Consider the following 20,983-nt stretch of genomic DNA (forward strand, 5'->3'; position numbering starts at 1 on the left):
AACGTAGTGTTGATGCTAGACGTACCTGCAAAAATGTATACATTGTTTTCTAAAACAAAGCAATGCACAATACAATCAATTTCCTAATCGGCTTCAATTACTTTACAACAATACAGGTTTTCAATGTTAGAGTAAAGCAAGATTTTAACATTGTGTATACACACTGATTAAATGCCACCAATCACCGCATCTGTTACAATACCATAAAAGACAAACTGGTGGCGTACTGTAGTAAACTAGCCACAAGTGGCACAGTTGTCACTTTCCTATCATTTCACTAAATCGTCCACAGACCCTCCTTTGTTACAAGACTTCTACAGAAAAAAATGGTGCCAGCGGAAAAAATAATAAACACTTGTAGAACATTGGAGCCGTTTTAATATAAAAGTAAAAAAAAATGTATGGCATCATTAAAAGGAGCTAAATAAGCAGGAGACATTTACAGAGATTCAGTGGCTACATTTCTATCCAACCAAAACCACTGTTCTGCATGAACGGGCAGCATTTGCAGATTTTTCATTAAAATAAAACATTATTTGGGTGAAACGTTTAAACTGGTGAAATGGAGTTGTTAAAAAAGTAAGGCCACAAATCATTTCTGCCAAGACCTTACTTGCTATAAATACCAAATTATATATATCATCCTGTCCTCCAAGAAACTACAAATCCAAGTTCTTGCTTTGTATCCCTTTTTCGGGTGTTGTCCCTTTACATTAAGGCACTTGTAAGTACAAAGCAGAGCCACAGAAAACGCTGGAGCTTTTATTTTGATAAACTAGGGTTTTCCTCACACCGATCTATTAATACTTGGTTTCTCGTTTCCAGTCTTGAAAGGTTGAGGTTATCCACCATCTGAGAATTCTTAATTTTCGCCAGGATCTCCAAATGAAAAGTCTTCATTTTAAAATGATATGGTAGCCATTGTTGCTTTCGGCTGCAAGAAAGCACATACAATATTCTGTAAAGTGGTGTAGGTGCATACTGCTCAAACATAAGGAACTTGCACAGCATTAAAAGCACAGTAACAAAACGACTTTGGACAGGCATTTTATTTTGTAAACGGCACACATCCTCAAACCACAAACCGCAATGTACACACTATATGGTCTATGCTCTCAACAGCTATTCAGTCATCTGGAAAAAACAAAACTTCCTTCAAAACATAGTCAGGCACTGTCTTGGGGCTGGCCATTCAGTCGTGTGTAATTCAGTTACAGTGTGTTGACCAGCTCTGGAGTTCTAGACCAAGGTTCCAACAATCTGCCACCACATTCCCACCGTTCGATGAGTACTACTGAGCCTAGATGACCGCATGCAAGTCTAGGTTCAGGCATCTTTGACAAATCGGTGTAACAAACCGTTCAGTGAAAGGCCAGTTTCAACCTATTCCTGCCTCCATGTCTTACTTTTTCAGGCACCACCAAACAAAAAAAGAGGCCACTGAGAACTTCACAGGCAGAACATTCATAAATCTGTTCCAGACAATGTGGTGAGGAATGGTTTTCCCAAACACGTGATGTAGACCCTTCATTCTAGTAAGGAAAATCTGAACATGCAGTGTGTTGTAATCTAGGTTCAGAGGCAGTGGAGTATATTATAGGTAGGTTTAATGGATCATAGTTACAAGTAAATAATAGCAAGATGATAGTTAAGCCCCACCAGGAGCGGCATCCTGCTGCTCAGCGCATCACCAACTGGCACTCTATCCCACAGTCTACATTCCAGAGGACCTCACACTCTGGCTGAGCAGCAGGGACATGAACTCCGGGGAGGATACATAGCAACCAAAGCAAGTCACAACACATCTTCCCCGCTTAAGGAAACAATAGAACAACACGTTCCACAAATCAAAAGGACAAAAGATGCCACAATGCAAGAGTGCAGGTAACCCAAAAACTGGAACAACTACCCATTCCCCACATGACACACTCACACAGGACCAGCCTGTATCCTTCATAACACAACACTGAGATGGGCAACGTTGGGCTAAAAATCACACTTCACAACAATGCAACTACACACCCACTCCTCCAGCATCACAAACAGGATATGGGAAAGGTGGTACCTTTTGCTAAAACAATGCCTCTTTACTCTTAACCCCTTAGGAGGGGTGGAACTCCTTGGCTTAAACACTGCCCTTCACCCTTAACCCCTTAGGAAGGGGGGGAACACCTTGGCTAAACACTGCCCTTAACCCCTTAGAAAGGGTAGAAAAAAGAACAGTCACACGTCAGGACCAGAACATGGTCTCACCTTAGGACATTCACACCAAAGCCCACACACCGTGGCCCAAATACGTACATAGCCCAAACAGGCAACAACACTTATGGCATACCTAACACACCCTTAATGAACAAAAACACCAATGCAGCATATTACTAGCACACATACATAAAGTGGCAATGGCATTGGATAGTAGCCTCCAGTAACACTCAAGATCACCAGTGAGCGAACTCTCACCCCAAACTCCTCTTAGTACACATCTCATAAGAAATCGTCATCATTGTCCTTCTGAAAAACAATAAATCAAAACAAATAAAGTGGTCACCGTGGTCTGAGCCAAACATTTCCTGCAAAGCTCTGTTCTTGCGACGTACTCCCAGTGTCCTCACAGTATGAGCCTCCGACAAATACGCTGGAATCTGCCTGGACACAGCATTATCAAGGTGGCCTTCTTTAATTTCCACAAACGACGCCAAGAAATTCTCCAGTCCTACCTCACTTACTGTGTACCATACACGCCCACTGCAGTTTTGTGGCGGACACGGTTGGATCACTGTACAGCTTGAATCCAGACATGCACTATCATGCAATGCTGCCTACGTATAACACGGCGAATTCCTGAAGCTGTTCTAGTTCTATTTTGTTCTAGCATGCAACTTCACAGCTCCAATACGCACAGCTCCCACCCAGCTCGCTGCTCCTCCGAAGTACAACACAGGTCAAAGTTGAAGACTGTGCACCGTTTTGCGTCCGTTTCATTCTCTCTCCTCTTACTGATGTGGACCTCTGCGTGCAGGTTTGCCCTCACAATTGAAATCCAAGGAAAGTGTTGATGACTTGCGCGTAAGATTCCACATGGCCACTCCACCTACACTGTTCATGCTGAAGTAACAATGAGTTTAAGCTTAAACAGCGCTACTTACATTCATCATCTTGAAGTCTGTATGTACTCACTGCTCACTATGCAGTTGAACACCAAATAAAGTTCCACTTCAGCCTGAAACCGCTGATACACGCACAGACGGTCGGCTTGCATCACTAGCTGCTTCCAATGTAGTTAGCGCTGCCATCCATCCTGGTACACCTAATCAGTGAAGCAGCATTGAACTTAAAGTTCATTACATGTTGTCATTACCTGCAAAAGTAAGCACTGCCGGTTCCTTTACAACTGCACTGGAACGCTTCAGGTTCATTCCACTAATGCGGAATTCCTTCTGTCTGTTAACTGTTCAGTGGACACCTTCACAGTCAGGCTGTCAGATAATTTGAGACAACGGTTTCTACAAAATACACGCTGCTGGAACACGCGGCCAGTACACATAGTTTGATGCAGCCATAATTTCATTCAGGTGCACACCTGTTCAAATGTCCTGGATAGTAGGCTGTCTGGTGTTAATAGACACTGCTTGGGCTGTGTCCAGGGCACATTAAATCTCACAAGCTTCAATTTCTTTTTGGTCCTAATTTTCCTGTAGATACAATTTCTTTTAGGCTTTTTTAGTTCTTAGTTTCGTCTCAAATCTTCATAACCTTCCTGCACACATGGTTTATTTTCCTAGATCGGCGCCAGTGTTGTAATCAAGGTTCAAATGCTGTGGACTACATTATAGGTAGGTTTATTGGATCATAGTTACAAATAAGATGGATAAGCTCCACCAGGAGCAGCATCCTGCTGCTCAGCCCATCACCAACTGACACTCTATCCTATAACACACTCTACATGCCAAACAACCTCACTCTCTTGCTGAGCAACAGGGACATGGAACTCTGCGGAGGATGCATAGCAACCAAAGCAAGTCACAACACGGTGCAAATTACAAACACGAGAATGGTAAAATATCAATATTTTAACACGTATGGATGGATTAGGGTCAAAGATTGTTCCAGGTACCCCCAAAACAGGCAGCCCACATTCACACATCACAACCTTTCACAAAACATTGGTTACTAAGGAGGAAGAACTACTTTCTTTTGATCCATTTTTTAGGCATAAAGTCTGTCTGCTCGACTTTGGCAAATTTAAATGTATGTGCTTTGTAAACTGGGACAAAGTATCTTTCACCTAGTCACTTTCTTTCTAATAACTGTGCTTCTCCTCTTCAGCCACCCTACGTTCCTCTTTTTCAAGCCTGTCCTTAATCACGTCTTCAGGTTTCTGCCTTCCCTACTTGTTTAACCCAGTTTTTCTTTAAACCCTTTCCTCACTCCCATCTTTCCTGCTTTCTTCATTGCTTCTTTCTTCTTACCCATCCATTATCTCCTCTTCTCCTTTTCAGTCTCCCTTTTACCAACCTGGTCAGCTCTTTTCCAGAGCTTTTATCCACTACTTCTCCTATTCTTTTTCCGGTCTTCCAGCATACTAGCTTCTTCATACTACTATCCTGTTTACCTGTTATGTAATATCAATCTTTCCGTCCCAACTAATGGGCATTTAACAATTGTTTGTATTCTATCAATCATCACACTTATTCATATCATTAGGAGATTCGAAAAGCACTTGACTTCAGTACCAGGCCCGCTCTACAATCATGCCCCCTAAACTTGGGTCCAGGTTGAAAAGTCCAACGATTGCCTCACCTGGTTCTTCCTGCACAGGAGCAGCTCATTTATTTCCCTAGCGATATAATTTTCTTATTATGGGAAAACAAAAGACCCCAGCATTATTTAGCAATTTCTTGCCTGGCAACCTTGATGGTGTGCTGCTTTAAAGGGGATAGGGCGTTAAATTCATAAGACATCACTAGGCTCACCAGGAGCAGACTTCGCAGCCTCTTGCGGAAGGGAAAAGACATGTGGCAGCCGGGACAAATTGGCCTGTCAGCGTCGCATGTTGAGCAGAAATATTTTGCGGCCAAAGAAGGACCCGCAGCAGTGACTCCAGGAAACAAGCAAGAGTATGGCAGGTGCAGAATTCTGGGGACCCAGGCCACACTTGAATTCACAGCCAAATAGATCCTGCCAGTAGGTCCCATCCTAACTTCCCAGCCATTTCCTGTCTCATGCCGACAATTTGACCCTAATACGGTTTGCTTGCAGCTCTACCACAAAATCCTAGTACTGTTGGCAGGCTACATCATATGTGACAGAATGTCAACGCCAAAACCACTGAGGGTTACGTTTTTCACTCGGTCCCGAATGTTGTTTTTTTCTTTAACTCATTTTGAAAAGCCACAATTGGCTTGATAGTTCCTACCTGTCAACCATGGGGCAACTTTAACGTTTGTTCTGGACCATTAAGGAAGAGACAGAAACTCAAGGACAATTCTGTGTTTGCCAAACTACAATCAGAACATGAAAACAGATTTTCTAGGGCAATGGCTTCTGACCTACACATCCTGCAGACAAGCGGCAGACTGGACCTGCACTCCCCATTTCAGCAATACAATGCCAATCTTTAAGGAGTCCTGAGTGTCCGAGTAGAAGGCGGTGTCAGGCTTGTTTGAAGATTTCTCCCTGCCCTCTGCAGAGCGGAGTTTGGGAGGCTATCAGAAAAGGGAAGTCTTGGTAGACATGTTCAACCTCAATGTCCAGGATGATGGTGACTGGGCAGGAGCAGGTGCGACATGTGCCAGTCAGTTGAAAAAGTGCAAAGCACCTATCCTGTTGAGCCAACTGTGTGTAGCACAGTTTCAAGAACAGTCACACTGCTCCACACCCTCCTCTGGGAAAGCTGAATAAAAATACAGGGAAAAGAGCAGCATTAGCATGCGCTTGGTGAGCCAGGAACTGAAACTGTAAATTGTTACTTGTATAGCGCACTACTCACCCGCAAGGGTCTCAAGGCGCTTGTACGAATACCGCTGTGGAACCCATCCTGGCTTTCCCTGTGAGGTGTCCACTCCTGGGCACCCCAAGGTGGAGGCCAGGCATCCTTAGCATTGTGGGGGCTGTTGTGGAGATTAAGCAAGCTATTGCCCAGAGTTGCAGAGTGGGACTCCATGATTGGAATGGCACCGAGGCGAGAATTATCAGGTCCATGGAATTTTTGAGCCCAAGACCCGCCGAGGCGGGGAATTGAACCCTGGTCCCAGGCTAGACATCTGCATCAGGGTCTGCCGCTCTAATCATTGAGCCACACTTGTCCACTGATGCAGTGTCTTTTAGTGCAGCCCCAGCTCCTGTGTATCCTCGCATGCTTTCGATTTTGAAAAGGTTGTGGCCATGGAGGGATCTATGTTGGCGCTGCTGGTTTGATGGGGAGAACCCCATCACTTAATCTAGCTTGCCTACACTTGTTTTTCCAATTTTTTCTCTAATTTCCCATCTTTCTATTCCCCCTTTCTCTGAATTTTTACTTGCTCAAGTTCAAATAGAAACAGGGATGAAAAAGAGCATCTAAGAGGGAGATACAAATATTGGAAGTTGGTGTGGCTAAAGAAGAGGCATAAGGTGGAATCAACACAAGACAAGGATTAGTATTGAGCAAACTAGAGGCATTTGTGCTCCCGTTAGCAAGCTGAGAAAAATCTCAAACCTCTGCACATATGTATTTTTTTTTAAACTTATTACAAGGAATGTGGGCCAACTACAACAAATTTAATGTGTTCTCTGAAACATGCCATTACCAAAACATTGCCTTCTCGATCCTGGATTGCTTCACTTAAGATGCCACCCTTGAGCCTTCACATTGCCATGCCTTGGCACCGCACAGTAGGATGCGAAGGGGACGTGTACAGTGGAAAAACAACATACTGCAACCAGTATTACTTATGAACAACAGAATGATGCTACTAATTAAATTTTCTTAGGTGAAAATTGAGAGTTTGCCCTGTAACAAATCCAAAACCAAACATGTTTGAAGAATATAGGTGCTTTCTGTACTGGCTCTAGAGTCAGTGTTCTCCTCTCCCATTAAGGGGCAAACTGATGGAAGCTGCTTGCACTACCAACTTCTCACCATACTGAATATAGAAAGTAGGCATGACAAGACTGGCTACCGCTTTACGCATTCCACCCAATAAATTTGTTTGGGCATTGAAAGGCACACCAGAAAAGGTCAGAATCCAGTCACTTTATTTTTTTCAATGTAACTGTATTCACTTTCTTCCATATTTAACAGCTGATAGTAATACCTGGCACCGTCCTTTCCATGTCATGCAAATTAAAACTGTGGTGGCTGGCTGGGAACGTGGGGTGGACATTTTTTTTTTTTTTTTAAATCACTTACCTTCAAAACGGCCACTGTCTTTCAGTCCTGTTGTCGCCCTTCACTGCGAAGTCAGCCCCATGAAGCATCCGGGCTTCCCATAACCAATCACAACGCTGCAATGCAGTGATGTGATTGGGATGGGTGTCGTGGTTCGGTGCTCAGATGGAGACCGGGGGGGGGGGGGGTTTAGCCTGTGAATGTTCCTCACCAGGCTGTGCAATACAGCCTGGTGGGGAAAATGCAAAGTTAGCATGACTGTTTGGCCGGCCCGAGATGAGATTTTTTTCTGCTCTGCAAGCAGTGGGGGAGACGCTCCTCCGTCTTAGCGGAGGAGCCGCCCCCGAATTCACAATGAAGAGATGCGCGTTTTCCTATAGTGCTGTTTGTGGATGCATTTGCACAACCGCTCTTCTCCATAGAGTAACAAAGCATTGTGCCTTCCCCCTCCCCCATATGAAATTTGGAAGAGGGGAGCAAGGATGGAGAAAGATGGTGGCAGTTGGGTTGAAAAAGCGCTAGCAGTTACAATGGGAAACTGAAATGACAGGATTACTATAGGGATCTGATTTGTAAGCCACCCATTGCAAAAGTAAACTCGCTAGGTGTAATATTCGCTTTAAATATTGGGAGCCAAGCAATCTGCTGGGGCAAGAGCCCAGTAAGTTCTACATAAAAGCACCTCTAAACAAACAGAGCATTTCAATGCTGAAGACAACTGCCCAGACTGAGACTAGGTCACTCAATCGAATTCAGGGACGTTTCTGGGAATTACATCAAAACGTGCCTTATTCCAAGCGATGACTGCAAAGTCTAAGTCAGATATTTTACAGGGACCATATCGCTTGTCTCTGTTCATGCAATATCCAGGGCGCAAGTGGAGCTGTTTCGCTATTGCCCGAGATCCCTTAGCACAATATAGAGATAGTCAACATAATCAAACTCTTTTCCACCAGGTAAGCAGGTTGTTGGATTTATCACTAGAGACATGCCAGTAATTAATATTGGGAGCTACCTTTTAATGTGCTGATGGCAAAACAGGTTTCGTCTTGCAAGGTTTGCACCATCTGAAAGACAACAAAAAAATATAGATTGTTAAGTATCAAGTGGCAACAGGTAGAAAACATTACTCCATACCCACAGTAGTGGCATATCAGGCCAGAATGTAAAAAAGATAATTAGACAGCAAGGAAAAGGAGCAAGAGGGGTTTGGAACTCGGCACAGCTATTAAGTTAGTTTTGCAACTTTTTTTTGGCAGTGCGTATGAAAACTTTTTTTTTCTTAAATCACAGTTCGAATTCCTACTTAGTCATCAATTTAAGTGTCATTTACTTACAAACCTGAACAAGTGAACTCAGCAGGTGTTGTGGTTTAAATGGTTTGAAGCAGGTCAACACCAAGATGGAGATCTAGAGCTCCTTGACAACTCTACTTAGGAGCTGGCCTTGTAAAATACAATGTGCAGGCCTGCTCAAATTAATATTTTGTCAAGAGCCTGAGCATTATTTGAGTGGTTTCTATAGCGCTCACTGCAAAACTTAGAGGTACTACCAGGCTGCCTAGAAACATTTATGTGGTGGTTACAGTGACTGCCTCTATTACGGCAAATGCAGCATGAACAAGATGAAGCATTTCATAGCTCATCCTTATGAACAGTTGGTATATGAAACACAAAGTGTGACCGCAGCCAGGTGTTTGAATGTTAAGGGTTGGTGATACACAGAATCCCATTCAGAAGCAGCATGGGTAATACAATGCTATGGCTAGACTCATTAGGAGCCTAATACAAAGGGCTACTATTGGTGTAGGAAGTCTTATGCAGTGATGCTGTTCTCCTTCCTGGGCTCTGTTGAGCAACATCTATGGAAAGCATTTCAACATACTTTTGTTCTACATACGAACCAGCACGAGGGGATAAGACAGGTGAGGGGGCTTGAGGTAATGGAATTGGTGGTATATTCTTGCCTCCATATGGTTCATTCAGGACATTGAAAATTACAGATTCCTTAACCTTGAGGAAACTGAGTCACCTCCATCTAAGTGTGCTGAATGTCTTATCCACAAAAACACTCTTAGTTCTGAAGTTAATAAAACACGCTTTACACTTTAATACGTTGGATACATAGTGCCATTTCAACTTCTTTTTTTTTTAAATGTATAGCAACAAACTGACTGACTTTTGGTTACTATTATAATTAACCCCACTAGATACTGAACACCGCAACCCCAGTAATATAGATTTGTATAATTTCATGGACAAGTTTCATTTATCCTGGCATGGATTTGCAAGCCCTCCGCAAAGCTATCATATAGATGCCACAACAGAGGAGACTTTAATGGTCAAAGATTACATTGGATTCCCTTGAAGTGAGGGGAAAGAAACAGTTATACATTTTAAAAGCCTTTAACCACCTTCAATGCAAAAAACTGTGCTAAAGGTCACAAGGAGCTCCAGGAATGCTAGACTTATTAAACATACACTTCCCTGGAAGCCGGTGGGTGTGTTAAGGTACGAGTAGGGCAGAAAGACTGAGATGAGGAGGGAGTATAATTTGGGCTGGGTGTTTGGTGGTTAGTGTGAATAAAAAAATACAATTTAAAAATAAGCATACCCAAGACAAATGATGCATTAAGTAAAACTATGAGCTAGCCCCAGGCTTGAACTAACATTAGCTCTGGTCTTCGGACCATAAAGGCTAATGAGTAACCTATCTTGTTTCACTTTAAGACTCATCAACCCTTAACACCATAAGCAGTGTGCTGGGATTTGCAAGTATGACACTTAAATTGCTATCTTTGTTTAGCACGGTATTGCAACATAAATCCGGCATTGTTCTCAAATCTAAAAGTCCATTTCGGTTAGTCCTCAGTGGTTACCATTCCAATGAAACTCCTCCCCCACCAAGCAATGAATCTAAATACATGCAATATCGAGGGGGAACAAGCCTCCAATCAACTCTGTTCCTGAGCCACAGATCAACTTGGCCAAAGCAATATTAAATACATCAAACTCCTTACCTCAGTACTAACAACTACATGGATCCCAGTTGGTCCTTGCCGATAGATCTGATTAATCTGTTGCGGCGAAATGGTGTACAAGTTGGCAATCTTCTCTATTAGTTCCAGTGCAGTCAACTCTTCCAGGAAAATAGCATGGTATACTAAAATAGTTTATGAAGAAATAAAACCAGATTCATTTCATGGGATCAAACTGCTGCATTTCTACACAACCCAACTCCTCACTCACAAATACAACAAGACTGGCCCAAAGAGTGTGCAAACATCTCCGCATAGGGCCTCGAGTTTAGCATTTAAAGCTAAAATAACATACACTCAAACATACACTCAAAGTAATCCTACTTTAGGTCTCGGGTATTGCTATCTACCAGCAAAACAGCACTCCGCAACAATCAGCCAAGTAATTAAAATAATTGAGCAGACAAATGTTTAAGGTAGAATTCGGTAAGAGGCAAAATGCAATAGACCAAAGGAAAATCTTTTCTAGCGAGAAAGGGGAAAATACCCCAGTGTTGCTTGGAGGCTATACACAAAGTCCTTGGATGCAATCAGTTTCCCATTGGTAAACATTTTGGTGAAAAGAAAAGAACTGCAAAAGTATGCAACTGAATCTGTTGAAGTTAGAGTAATCAAGTCTAAATAGCAAAGGCTCTTAGAAACACAGAGATGGGGTCTAGTCCTGGAGGCTGTATAGCCGAAAGATACTTTGCAGTGAAACTTTCCAACTCAGTAATACTCTATTAGGATGTTAGGGTGCTTTTGGCTCAACTTCTGTTTGAGTAAGTAAACGTTTATTTGCAAAGTTAATAAAAACCATTGCATGCAGCCGACAATAGTGATTCTTGCAAATAAGGTCAAGCGACACTCAAGTAAAGCATACTGATTTAATTAATAAATAGAATGACCGGTTTAAAATAATTAAGCTATTGAGCATCTTGCGTGCGAGTCTATTGATAACCTAATATGGCTCTTTTCTCATTATGCTCATGATGGACCATCCTTGTATTGTGGAACAGAGATTTTTTTTAATCAATTTTTCTGGGGAAATAGATGAATTTTGTTTTTGCACGACGGAGACCCACCCCTGTGTGCCTTTAACCTGGAACAAGGTTTTTGTACCCTCGTTTGATTGTAAAGTGCATGTGCATTAAATGAGGAGCTGTTAACGTTCATGCTAACCGTATCCGTTCTGTTCTGTTCCGATGCCACTCAGTTTCTTCAATGCCAGTTTTAAAAGTGTTTACCTGCAAGCCAAGGGGATGGAAGCTCCACTTGATCAAGTGGTTACAGGATGTCTGCAGGAGTGGAAATGAAGTTTCAAGAAATTGGGATTCAGTAGCTTTTTCCTTTGGGCCATGGCCGCTGGGCATGTACAAAAGATATGTAATGCGGACTCTAGTTTGTATCTGTAAAGGCGACATGGGCTAGGCGACGGGTCCTTCCAGGTTGGAATAAGATCTGATGTCTAGGTACACAAAATGGTACAACTTGAACTGGTGTTTTAAAGCAAATGAAATGTGGGCTAGTACGGATTGCGGGGGCTCAAGCTTTTGTAAGAATTGATTACTGTCCAAGCATGCCATCTCTTTACAAAGCAGCTCTAATCATTTACATAAGACTGATATTTGGGTAAATAGTTGGTTACTCGACAAAAGGCTGCTTTTTCCATGTTACTGACCCATGCATCTCAGATACCTAGTTCATCTATTGCCTGTACTAAGTATTCTCCCCAAGATTGTTAGATGTAAATCGAGGAACAAGCAAAAACAATTTGTTTAGAGATTTGACGAAAGAATTAATTCTTTGTAGTTTTTGAATTTTTTTAAGACAAATTTGAGGCAGACCAGAGCAGGAGATGACGGTTTTGGTATGGAGAATACTGCTTTGCAGGCTTTTGCTTGGAGCTTGTTGCGCATTTCCATTTCCCCATCATGCATGATTTCCATACAGTGTGCAACTGTTTGGATAAATTGAACTGCCATTACAGTTAGTAGGAAACCAAAATGATGGGCAGCTGGGTTTCTTTTTCAGCAGATTGAATGCAAATATTAGCAAATGTGCTTTTGCCTGCATGGCAACTAGGTGGTGTTTGAAGGATATCTGGCGCTACATATTGATGCCCAGATACTTGTATGTGACTGCAACCTTGACCTTTTTGCCCTTGATGGAACAGGTAAATTACTTCTACTTGATGTCGCCCCGGTGGACCACTTTCGTTTTACCTAAGTTCAGATCTAAACCTTGCTGGAACATATATGGTTTTATTGCGTTCATAGTACATTGCAGGCCAATTGGTGTTTGGCTCAATATGTCAGTATCATTGATATACTGTAAGCATAGTATTTTCTGTTGCCAAACTAGGGGGATAGCTTTCCTCTTGTGGAAGATGACATTCTAAGTAGGCGAAGTATAGATTAAACAAAATTGGGGTAGGATGCATCCCTGTTTCAAGCTGTTCATTGTTTTGATTTTTTTCGTGACTCTACTGCCATCTCCTATTTTAACCTGTGTCCATGTTTCATTATTTTTGTTTGAATCTGCTTTTAATAATTTAATTAACACCAACATTTACAGCATAACACATGCTCCGCCCCAGTCATGATGGGTTAGCGGTATTGGTAGACAGTGTGAAATGGTACAGAGATGAATTAGATGTCTCAGCAAATGGCAATAATAATGATCATGCACAAGTGAGTAACAAGGAAAAGGAATCATATCATAGTTGACTTCAGATGTTAACTACAGTTTTGAGAGTCCAGGTACAATTTGGAAGCAATTTCAGGAAGTGTCTTCTGTGTAGTGGTCTATTAACAGGGGAGGAGGGCAATTATGAACCGAGACAAAGTAAAACAAAATGTAGGGATTGTGTATAGAACAGAAGCACTTTTTACCCCCCCACCACATTCGTCCACCGACCTCCCCACTCCCTGCGTGTAAGAGTAGTTTGGCGCTTACTCTGAGATCCACCGCAAGCATGTCAAAAGCGTGCACACCTGCCAGTGGCCCTGTGCTACAGCCGCACCGGGCACCACGTTAGTCCCTACGTGCATGTTCTGAGGCGGCACTGTCATTGGGATCTGGCGCACCCAACTCTGTACTATGTGTATTTTGCAGTTCAACCATTATTGCATCTCAATTTGTAGCAATTGGGAGCTTGTGGATGCTCAGTATTTCCTCCAGGTTTAGTGTGACACTCTCTGCTTTAGCCCATGACAATAGGTGGAGCCTCCAAGCCAGGACATGCGTGGGCTCAGGGGTCTTCCATCTCCCCGTGATCAACCGTTTAGCTACTGCCATGCCTAAGTCTAGGAAGCAAGAGGTTACATTGTGCTTCTTACTTCTGCTATAGAGGTGTAGGATGCAAGTCTCCCACTCAAAAAGAATGTTGCATTCTGTGCAACAGAAGAGGACATCTGTGATCATGCTCCAATATCCCTGAAGGAAGGGGCATTCCATTAACATGTGAAGGAGGTCTGCATCAACAAGGTGGCAACAAGTGCAGGCGGCATCGGCACAATGAAAATATCTGTTGATCTTGGCTGGAGTGAGGTATGCTCTCTGTGGAATATAATACTGGATCTGGCGGAAACGCATGTTTTGGGGATATGCGTGGGGCTCTAATACTGCCTCCCGTGCGTATCAGTGAATGGGCGATTCCGGTCCCCCTCCCAATGGAGCCTCTGCGGTGTTAATGTGATTGCAGTGTATTGCCTAAGGGAAGCAGCAAACCACCATACGAGGTGTCCGCCACTACCCATCACATGTAGGTACTGGATTGTTAAGTGCGTTGGGAGTTCGTTAGTCCTATCTCCCCATTTGGTAGTTCGGGCTGCCAGGAGTGAACAATGTAGCAGGAATTGGCCGGGGTGCATCCCATCCTCCTCGACCAGAGTGGCATATGGCATCAAGACACAATCTCGATACAGGTTTCCCATAAACTGGATTCTCGCATTCTTACCCCCCCAACTGTGCTGCTTGGCCACTGTGGTGACTGCATGACCCCTAGGTGTGCACTGATACAGTAAGGCAGGTGTGTATGGCGTTGTACTCCGGGTAATGCAGAGGCACCAGCAATAACATCTCTATGCCACCCTGAGAAGTAGAGGCTCAGGTACTTTGGGTTTTGTACAAGGGTGAAATAGGCGGAGCAGTGAGGCTGGGCACAAGGATGGTCATGTGGTCGCTGTGCCACCTGGCCACCCAACTGGTGCTGCGTCACAAGATAATATTGTTTCATATTTGGAGCTGCAAGGCCCCCACGGTCTGTAGGCAGTTGAAGTTTTTAGATGGATACTCGATGAGAATTGCCCAGATAAGGTCTGACTGTCTTCAAGAGTGTGAAAGAATGACAGTGGAATGTATAGGGGTAAGTTTGCAAAGTAGAGTAAAAGTCGTGGCAGGATCACCATTTTGGTAAGGGCAACACGATCAGTCACAGATAATGGAAGTGTGCTCCAAAGGAGATTTGAGAGTGGATTGCTGTCAGAACTCTGCATAGGGTGCCCTCTAATAGGTCCGCTTCTTGCTGGTAAATAAGGCTGCAGAGAAAGCAGAAGGTATCGGCTCTCCATTGCACACGTTCCTCATTGAGGACATACACAGGGTCCTGACTGGTGCCATTAAAAGGGTATAAGCATAATTTCGCCACATTGACCTTCAGCCCAGACAAGTCAACAAATTCTCCTAGGGGACGTGCCAGTGATGGGGAGGGGGGGTGCGGGGGAAATTGATCGGATATTCTTTCTATACACGAGAATATCATCCATGTACACTGAGATTGTGTGTACTCCATCTCCAAGGGGATATCACCAACCACCCCAGTGCGAATGACCTCCGCCAAGGGTTCTATGGCTAAGGAGAAAAGGAGTATGGATAGCGGGCACTCCTGTCTGGGTCCCCTTCCCACTGCAATAGGTTCAGAGACATATAGGCCTGTCTTTACCCGGACAGTCGGCTGCTTGTTAAGCAGTTTAACCATGCCAATGAACGTTGCATCAAAGCCCTAACTGGCCAATGCGGCGAACAGGAACTTCCACTCGAGGGAGCCAAAGTCTCTCTCTTGGTCCAATATTAAACACCCAGAGTGTGACCAGTGACATGCTGAATATGTGGCAACTCTAAAGAAGTGCCAGAGATTTAGAAGGGTACTGCAGGATGGCACAAACCAGTTTTGGTCCACATGGACTAGAGTAGGAATTATAGGTGCTAGCTGGTCTACGAGGATACTCGCTAGTACCTTGCAGTCCACGTTCAGTATGGCAAGCGGTCTATAGGAGCCCAGATCTGTTAAATCTCTATCCGGATTCAACAGGGACACTAGGCTTGCTTCACACATTGATGAAGAAGTCCCGCGCTCCTCCAATGCAGCGGTGTAAAGTGCACGTAGGTATAGAGTCAGTGTGGTGACATATGTTTTATAATATTCAGCAGGAAGCCCAGCAGGCTGAGGGGTCCTACCAGTCGCCAGTGCTGCGATCACATAGTGTATTTCATCAAGAGTAACTGGGATATAGAGTACCATGGTTTGTTCAGGGGTTATTGTAGGTAGGCTCATGGAATCTAGGAAGGCACCCAGCTGCCTTCTGTCGCTACAACCTGATGATTTGTAGAGCACATGTATGGGCTGGCGGGTCTGTTCCTGGTTTAACAGCCATGCCAACAATGAACCTGCTCAGTCAGATGTTGCGTGTGTGCATGTTGTGGCACCGAAGCCTGTCCAGTAATGCTACATGTCGCTGCATAATTCGTCTAGGCAACTTGTGTCCCCCAGTTGTGTAGCATCAGTTTTGTGTCGCAAGAGCTTGTGCCCTATGGTTCTGAGGGAGTCTTTCAGTCATTTAAGACTATTCCACGTGAGTCCAAGACAGAGCCCAATGCCCTCTGATGGACACCGTGAAAGCATCACATTCTAGCAGTGTGGCGCCGGTGGAATTGTTGTTTATCTCAAAGTATTCTGCAGTCGTGGCCTTCAGGGACACCCAAAATGTCTGATCTTCTAATGCCACCGGCTGGAGGTGCCAGGTGGGGGACCTACTTCCCATTCGAGTGTGTGCATTCTAGGTATTCGATCTCTCTGATTAAGGGGAGTAGGAAGGGAGACCCCACAATGTGATCTAATCATACATGGAGCACATGCACTGGGGAATAGGAGTATATATGTGCATTTGGGTTGCGAGAGCGCATATGTCGACCAGGGATCAGTGGGTGAGCCATATTGCCAATGTTTGTGCGTTGGATGTAGCAGAGTGAATGACAGGGGTGGGAATAATCGGTCCAGTGACCCATCAAGCACTGAAGTCGCCGCCTATTAGGCAGGGGATACCACTCCAACGTGTTAGGACCACAGTCAACTTGCAGAGGTAGGAGCTTTGCTCAATGTTAGGGGGATATATGGAGCGGATGAGACGACTTTGCCATTTAGTCAACCCTTCGTGAACACATATCTACCCTCCGAGTCGGCTTCTACCTCATCTACTACATAAGGAACTCCCGCCTTCACCCAAACCAGGGACCCTCTAGCTTGGGAGGAGTAGTTAGTAGTAGATACTTACCCTTGCCAGGGCAGACAGAGGCGATCTTCCTCTAAACAAGTCCATGGGTATTCTGCAGGAGAGCTATGCTAGTGGATCTAAGCTGCAAATAGGAATATATGGAATATTTGCACACCAGCATCTGTATACCATTCACATTCCATGTGATCACATTTGCGTGCACCATATTAGATGATAGCAGCGTTTGTGGTCATTAGGCAGTATGTGTATGCGGTAGGCGATTGAGTAGTCCAGTGGTGCTCCATAGGGTTGCAAAAGAAACATAGGGGTTAAATGTGTGGGTTTTGTGTAACTTCATGAGTGCGAACTCACAACGGAAGTTTGCCCAAACTGTGGGGGTAGTGCGCTGTATGATATAGTTGACAGTCTGCCCCTTTATGAACCTATTTAAGTACCAAGAGTGTCTCATAGTGTAAAATGAACGTGTTCATCAGACAGGAGGGTAGCACCACAGTAAGAGCCTGCCCAGTAGAGTGGCCCATTGTTCACCAATCATGTATCATGAAGAGAGCCCAGTTGATAGCCACCGCCGCCAAACACTTATGTTATTAGATGTCTGGGGAGTGACAGCCGGTGAGCAAGGTGAGTCCAGGTTCCCGGACCAAGTGGGCGTAGAATCACCTTCGTTCAATAACATGGAGAACTCCACCTCTTGGTCGGAGGAATGCATCATGACATGAAGAGCTGCCGCCACATGGAGGGCTTCTTGCGTTTCCGTTAAGATTTGCTTTGGGTCGGGAGCTGCCAATGACAAGATACTACAGTCTGATCCTCTCCCTCTGTGTCAGCCTCTTCTGTTTTAGTGCCAGGAGGGTAATGGGGGGGGGGGGGGGGAGGGGGTCTTTGGGTAATCTGGGTCCGGTTTCCAAGCCCTCTCCCTCCAACCACACCCAGGCATCCGATGGTGTGTTGAAAACGCGATTGGGGCCATTTGCTACCACCTGCAAACGGGCCAGAAACAGCAGGCCTGCCCATTAGAGGGTCCCATTGTTTACCAATTGTGTATCATGAAGAGAGCCCGGTTGATAGCCACCCCGCCAAACACTTATATCATCAGATGTATGGGGAGTGACAGACGGTGAGCGAGGTGGGTCCAGGTCCCCGGACCAAGTGGGGGTAGAATCACCTTCATTCAATAACTTGAAAAACTCCACCTCTTGGTCGGAGGAATGCATCGTGACATGAAGTGCTGCAGCCACACGAGGGGTTTTTTGTGTTTCCGGCAAGATTTGCTCCGGGTCGGGAGCTGCCAATGACAAGATATTATGGTCTGATCCTCTCCCTCTGCATCAGCCTCTTCTGTTTTGGTGCCAGGAGGGTAATGGGGAGTATTTGGGTAATCTGGGTCCGGTTGCCAAGCCCGCTCCCTCCAACCACTCCCAGGCATTCGATGGTGTGTTGAAAAAGCGAATGGTGCCATTTGCTACCACCCGCAAACGGGCCAGAAACAGAAGGGAGTAACGCATATTCAGCTCTCGGCGCTGACGCTTTACAGCACTGCAGGAGCTCCGCCGCCTTTGTAACTGGTCTGTATAGTCCTGGAAGAGCATAACTTGGGCATTTTGGACCTGGAGGTTGTCTAGTTTGTGGGCTTCACTCAAGACCATATCCCTTTTGCTAAAGTTCAATAGTCTGAATAAAATCGGTTGTGGATTAGCTCCTGGCAGGGGCTTGTGGGCCGGCACCCTGTGCGCTCATTCCACCACAAACTGAGGCGAAGGTACCCACTCAGGTAGTAGTTTTGTGAGCCAGTGCTCCACACAGGCCAACAGATCCTGCCCCTCCGCTCTCTCTGGCAATCCCACCACTCTCACGTTGTTGTGGCGGGAATGTCCTTCTGCGTCCTCCAGCCAGTCTAAGGTGCACACTCGATCCAACAGATCTTGCAGTGCCACCGCATGGGTGCATTGCCGTGGGCTGTAGATCTGATAGGGAGAGTTCATTGGCGTGGACTTTCTCAGTTTATCGTGGTCAGCCCTCAGGAGTGTAAAGTCGGACAAGACTTTACCAATCTTGGACTCCAGGGACATGCGTGTTTGGTCTAGTATTGTATCTATTTTTTTTAACAGCTGCTAAAACTGAGCCTAATTTAGTAGCCAGCTTCGAGTGAGGGGGTTCCTGGGCTCTGGTACTGTCTGTCTGTGGCACTTCACCTAGCTCAGGGTGCACCATTGCATGCCTGACCGTAGGCGACCCATGGCAAGTTTTGCGCTGAAGACATGTGCAAGCTGATGCGGGCGCTTTTCCAGGGAATATTAACCATGCTGACGACGATCAGGTAATGTATGAAATCAGACCTAGAGTGTATTTATTATCCCTCTAGCTCCTAGCGGAGGGGGGGGGGGGGTTAGCGAGTACTGAGAAAATCTGTGAAAGGTGCCTGTGGCGTCTTGATGCAGAGTGGGCTGCATGTGGGGCTGGACAGATACTGGGGTGTTGGTCTCCGTGGGGGCATGCAAACCAGTATGGCTTCTTAGCTTATTGTGTCTGGAACCTTCTGTGGGTCATACCACTCCAGCGCCATTCCACCATAGATGCAGTGAGCGACTGACTGGGCACATATGGAATCTGAAGGATGTGAGCCATACCAGTAGGTTTCTGTGGGGTGGGGTGGGGTGGGGTGGGGGAGGGAGAAAGAATGGCAGTTGCGCACTCAACATCTGATCTGGTATGAGCACGATAGAGGGGTAGCCAAGGCTCGACACGACCCCCGGGTCGCTCCCAGGCCGATCAAGGCCAGCAGCCAACCACACGGGTCTGAATGTGCCTCAACCTGCTGGAGAATGTCCCGTCGTGTGGCCAGCAATTAGCTAGGGTGCCGATCAGTTCAAAGGGTGTCCTCACTGACCCAAATGCAGGCGGGAGAGGGCCTTGCTGGTGTTTTTTTGGCATGTGCTGTCTCCAGGGCTGGTTCCTATGCCCGGCCAGACCTCCGCCTACCCCCGATCCTAGCCTGGAGCCTCAGGACAGGGGACTCCAGGCTATCACAGAAGGAGGTCACTCCTATCTGCTATGGATTCTGGCAGGTCGCTGTATTGCCTCCGCCTGAGAACAAGACAGTGGGCTGCAGACCAAGCCCCAACCATCACCACTGAGCCCGCCCCGACTGTGTCCATCTATCCTCCGATTTTACGGTGGTGAGCCGCTGCAGCCCACACAAACCACCTCGTTGGGCCCAGGGTCATCCCCGGGTGCTTCCCTGTACCTGGCTCCGGACTCCAGCGCAGCTGTCTCCTGTCAGTCCCCACTACACACCAAGCGTACAAGCCTTCCGTTGGGGTGATGAGGTCACCTTCGGCCAACTCTGTGGTGGACCCACAGGCGTGCACACCATCCCCGCGCGAGTTGTGAGGCAGGGCACAGCCAGTACTGGGGGATGGCTCCGTGGCAACCGCAGGCCTCCGGTATCTGGCGAGGGCTGGAGCTTCATCACCCGCAAAGTCGCTTTAGAAGGAACTGCTGGTGCGATTCACCGAGGCGGGTACCTTCAGGGGGGGATCCCATGCCTGCTGATAGTCAAATGGTGGCTAGATGCAGGGGGTTAATGGGGAAAGATACAGAGCGGAATTAACTCGCAACCGCCATCTTGGCTGGAAAGCCACGCCTCCCACCTATGTCCATGTTTCATTATACAGTGCTGTGATATTAACCTGTAATTGCTCAGCAAAGACTGGCTTCCTTTCTTCCAGAAGGGGTGCAAGAGGTTTCCTTTCGCGAAGTCTTGTATGGTATTAGAATGGAAGATTTGATTAAAAAGGGTTAATGTAACGAGCTCAAAAAGCAATGTTCTGCTTAAAAAGTGCACTGGGGAGACTGTTTGGGTCCGCAACCCCTTCTGCCTTCAATTTTTTAAATGGCTTACTCTCGGTGATGGGCACCACATTATTCGAGTGGTTGTTTATTATGCTCTGGTTTCTGTGGGCTCCATTTGTTTGCAGTGGGTTGCGGGCTCTTGATTTGACTCTATGGTCTCCCTGCTGTCTAACCAAGGCAGCGCCGGTTTTTTGATGTTTTGTATGCCCTCACCTTTCTGGCAGTTGACTG

General features: G+C 45.6%; 1 protein-coding gene across 2 annotated transcripts in view; it reads right to left on the reverse strand.

Annotated features, from left to right (window-relative positions):
- Positions 1-361: 361 nt before the first annotated feature.
- Positions 362-20,983, reverse strand: part of TFCP2L1 (transcription factor CP2 like 1) — a 91,179-nt gene continuing 70,557 nt past the window's right edge. For both annotated transcript variants that reach the window (XM_085647273.1, XM_085647272.1), the window contains 3 exons: positions 10,389-10,531; positions 8,385-8,436; positions 362-934 (listed from right to left, as the gene is read on the reverse strand). In XM_085647273.1, coding sequence (XP_085503399.1) covers positions 897-934; positions 8,385-8,436; positions 10,389-10,531 — 233 coding nt within the window. In that variant the 3' untranslated portion in view covers positions 362-896. The remainder of the gene's footprint in view (positions 935-8,384; positions 8,437-10,388; positions 10,532-20,983) is intronic.

This window comes from Triturus cristatus, chromosome 3_2 (assembly GCF_964204655.1).
Source record: "Triturus cristatus chromosome 3_2, aTriCri1.1, whole genome shotgun sequence".
NCBI lineage: Eukaryota > Metazoa > Chordata > Amphibia > Caudata > Salamandridae > Triturus > Triturus cristatus.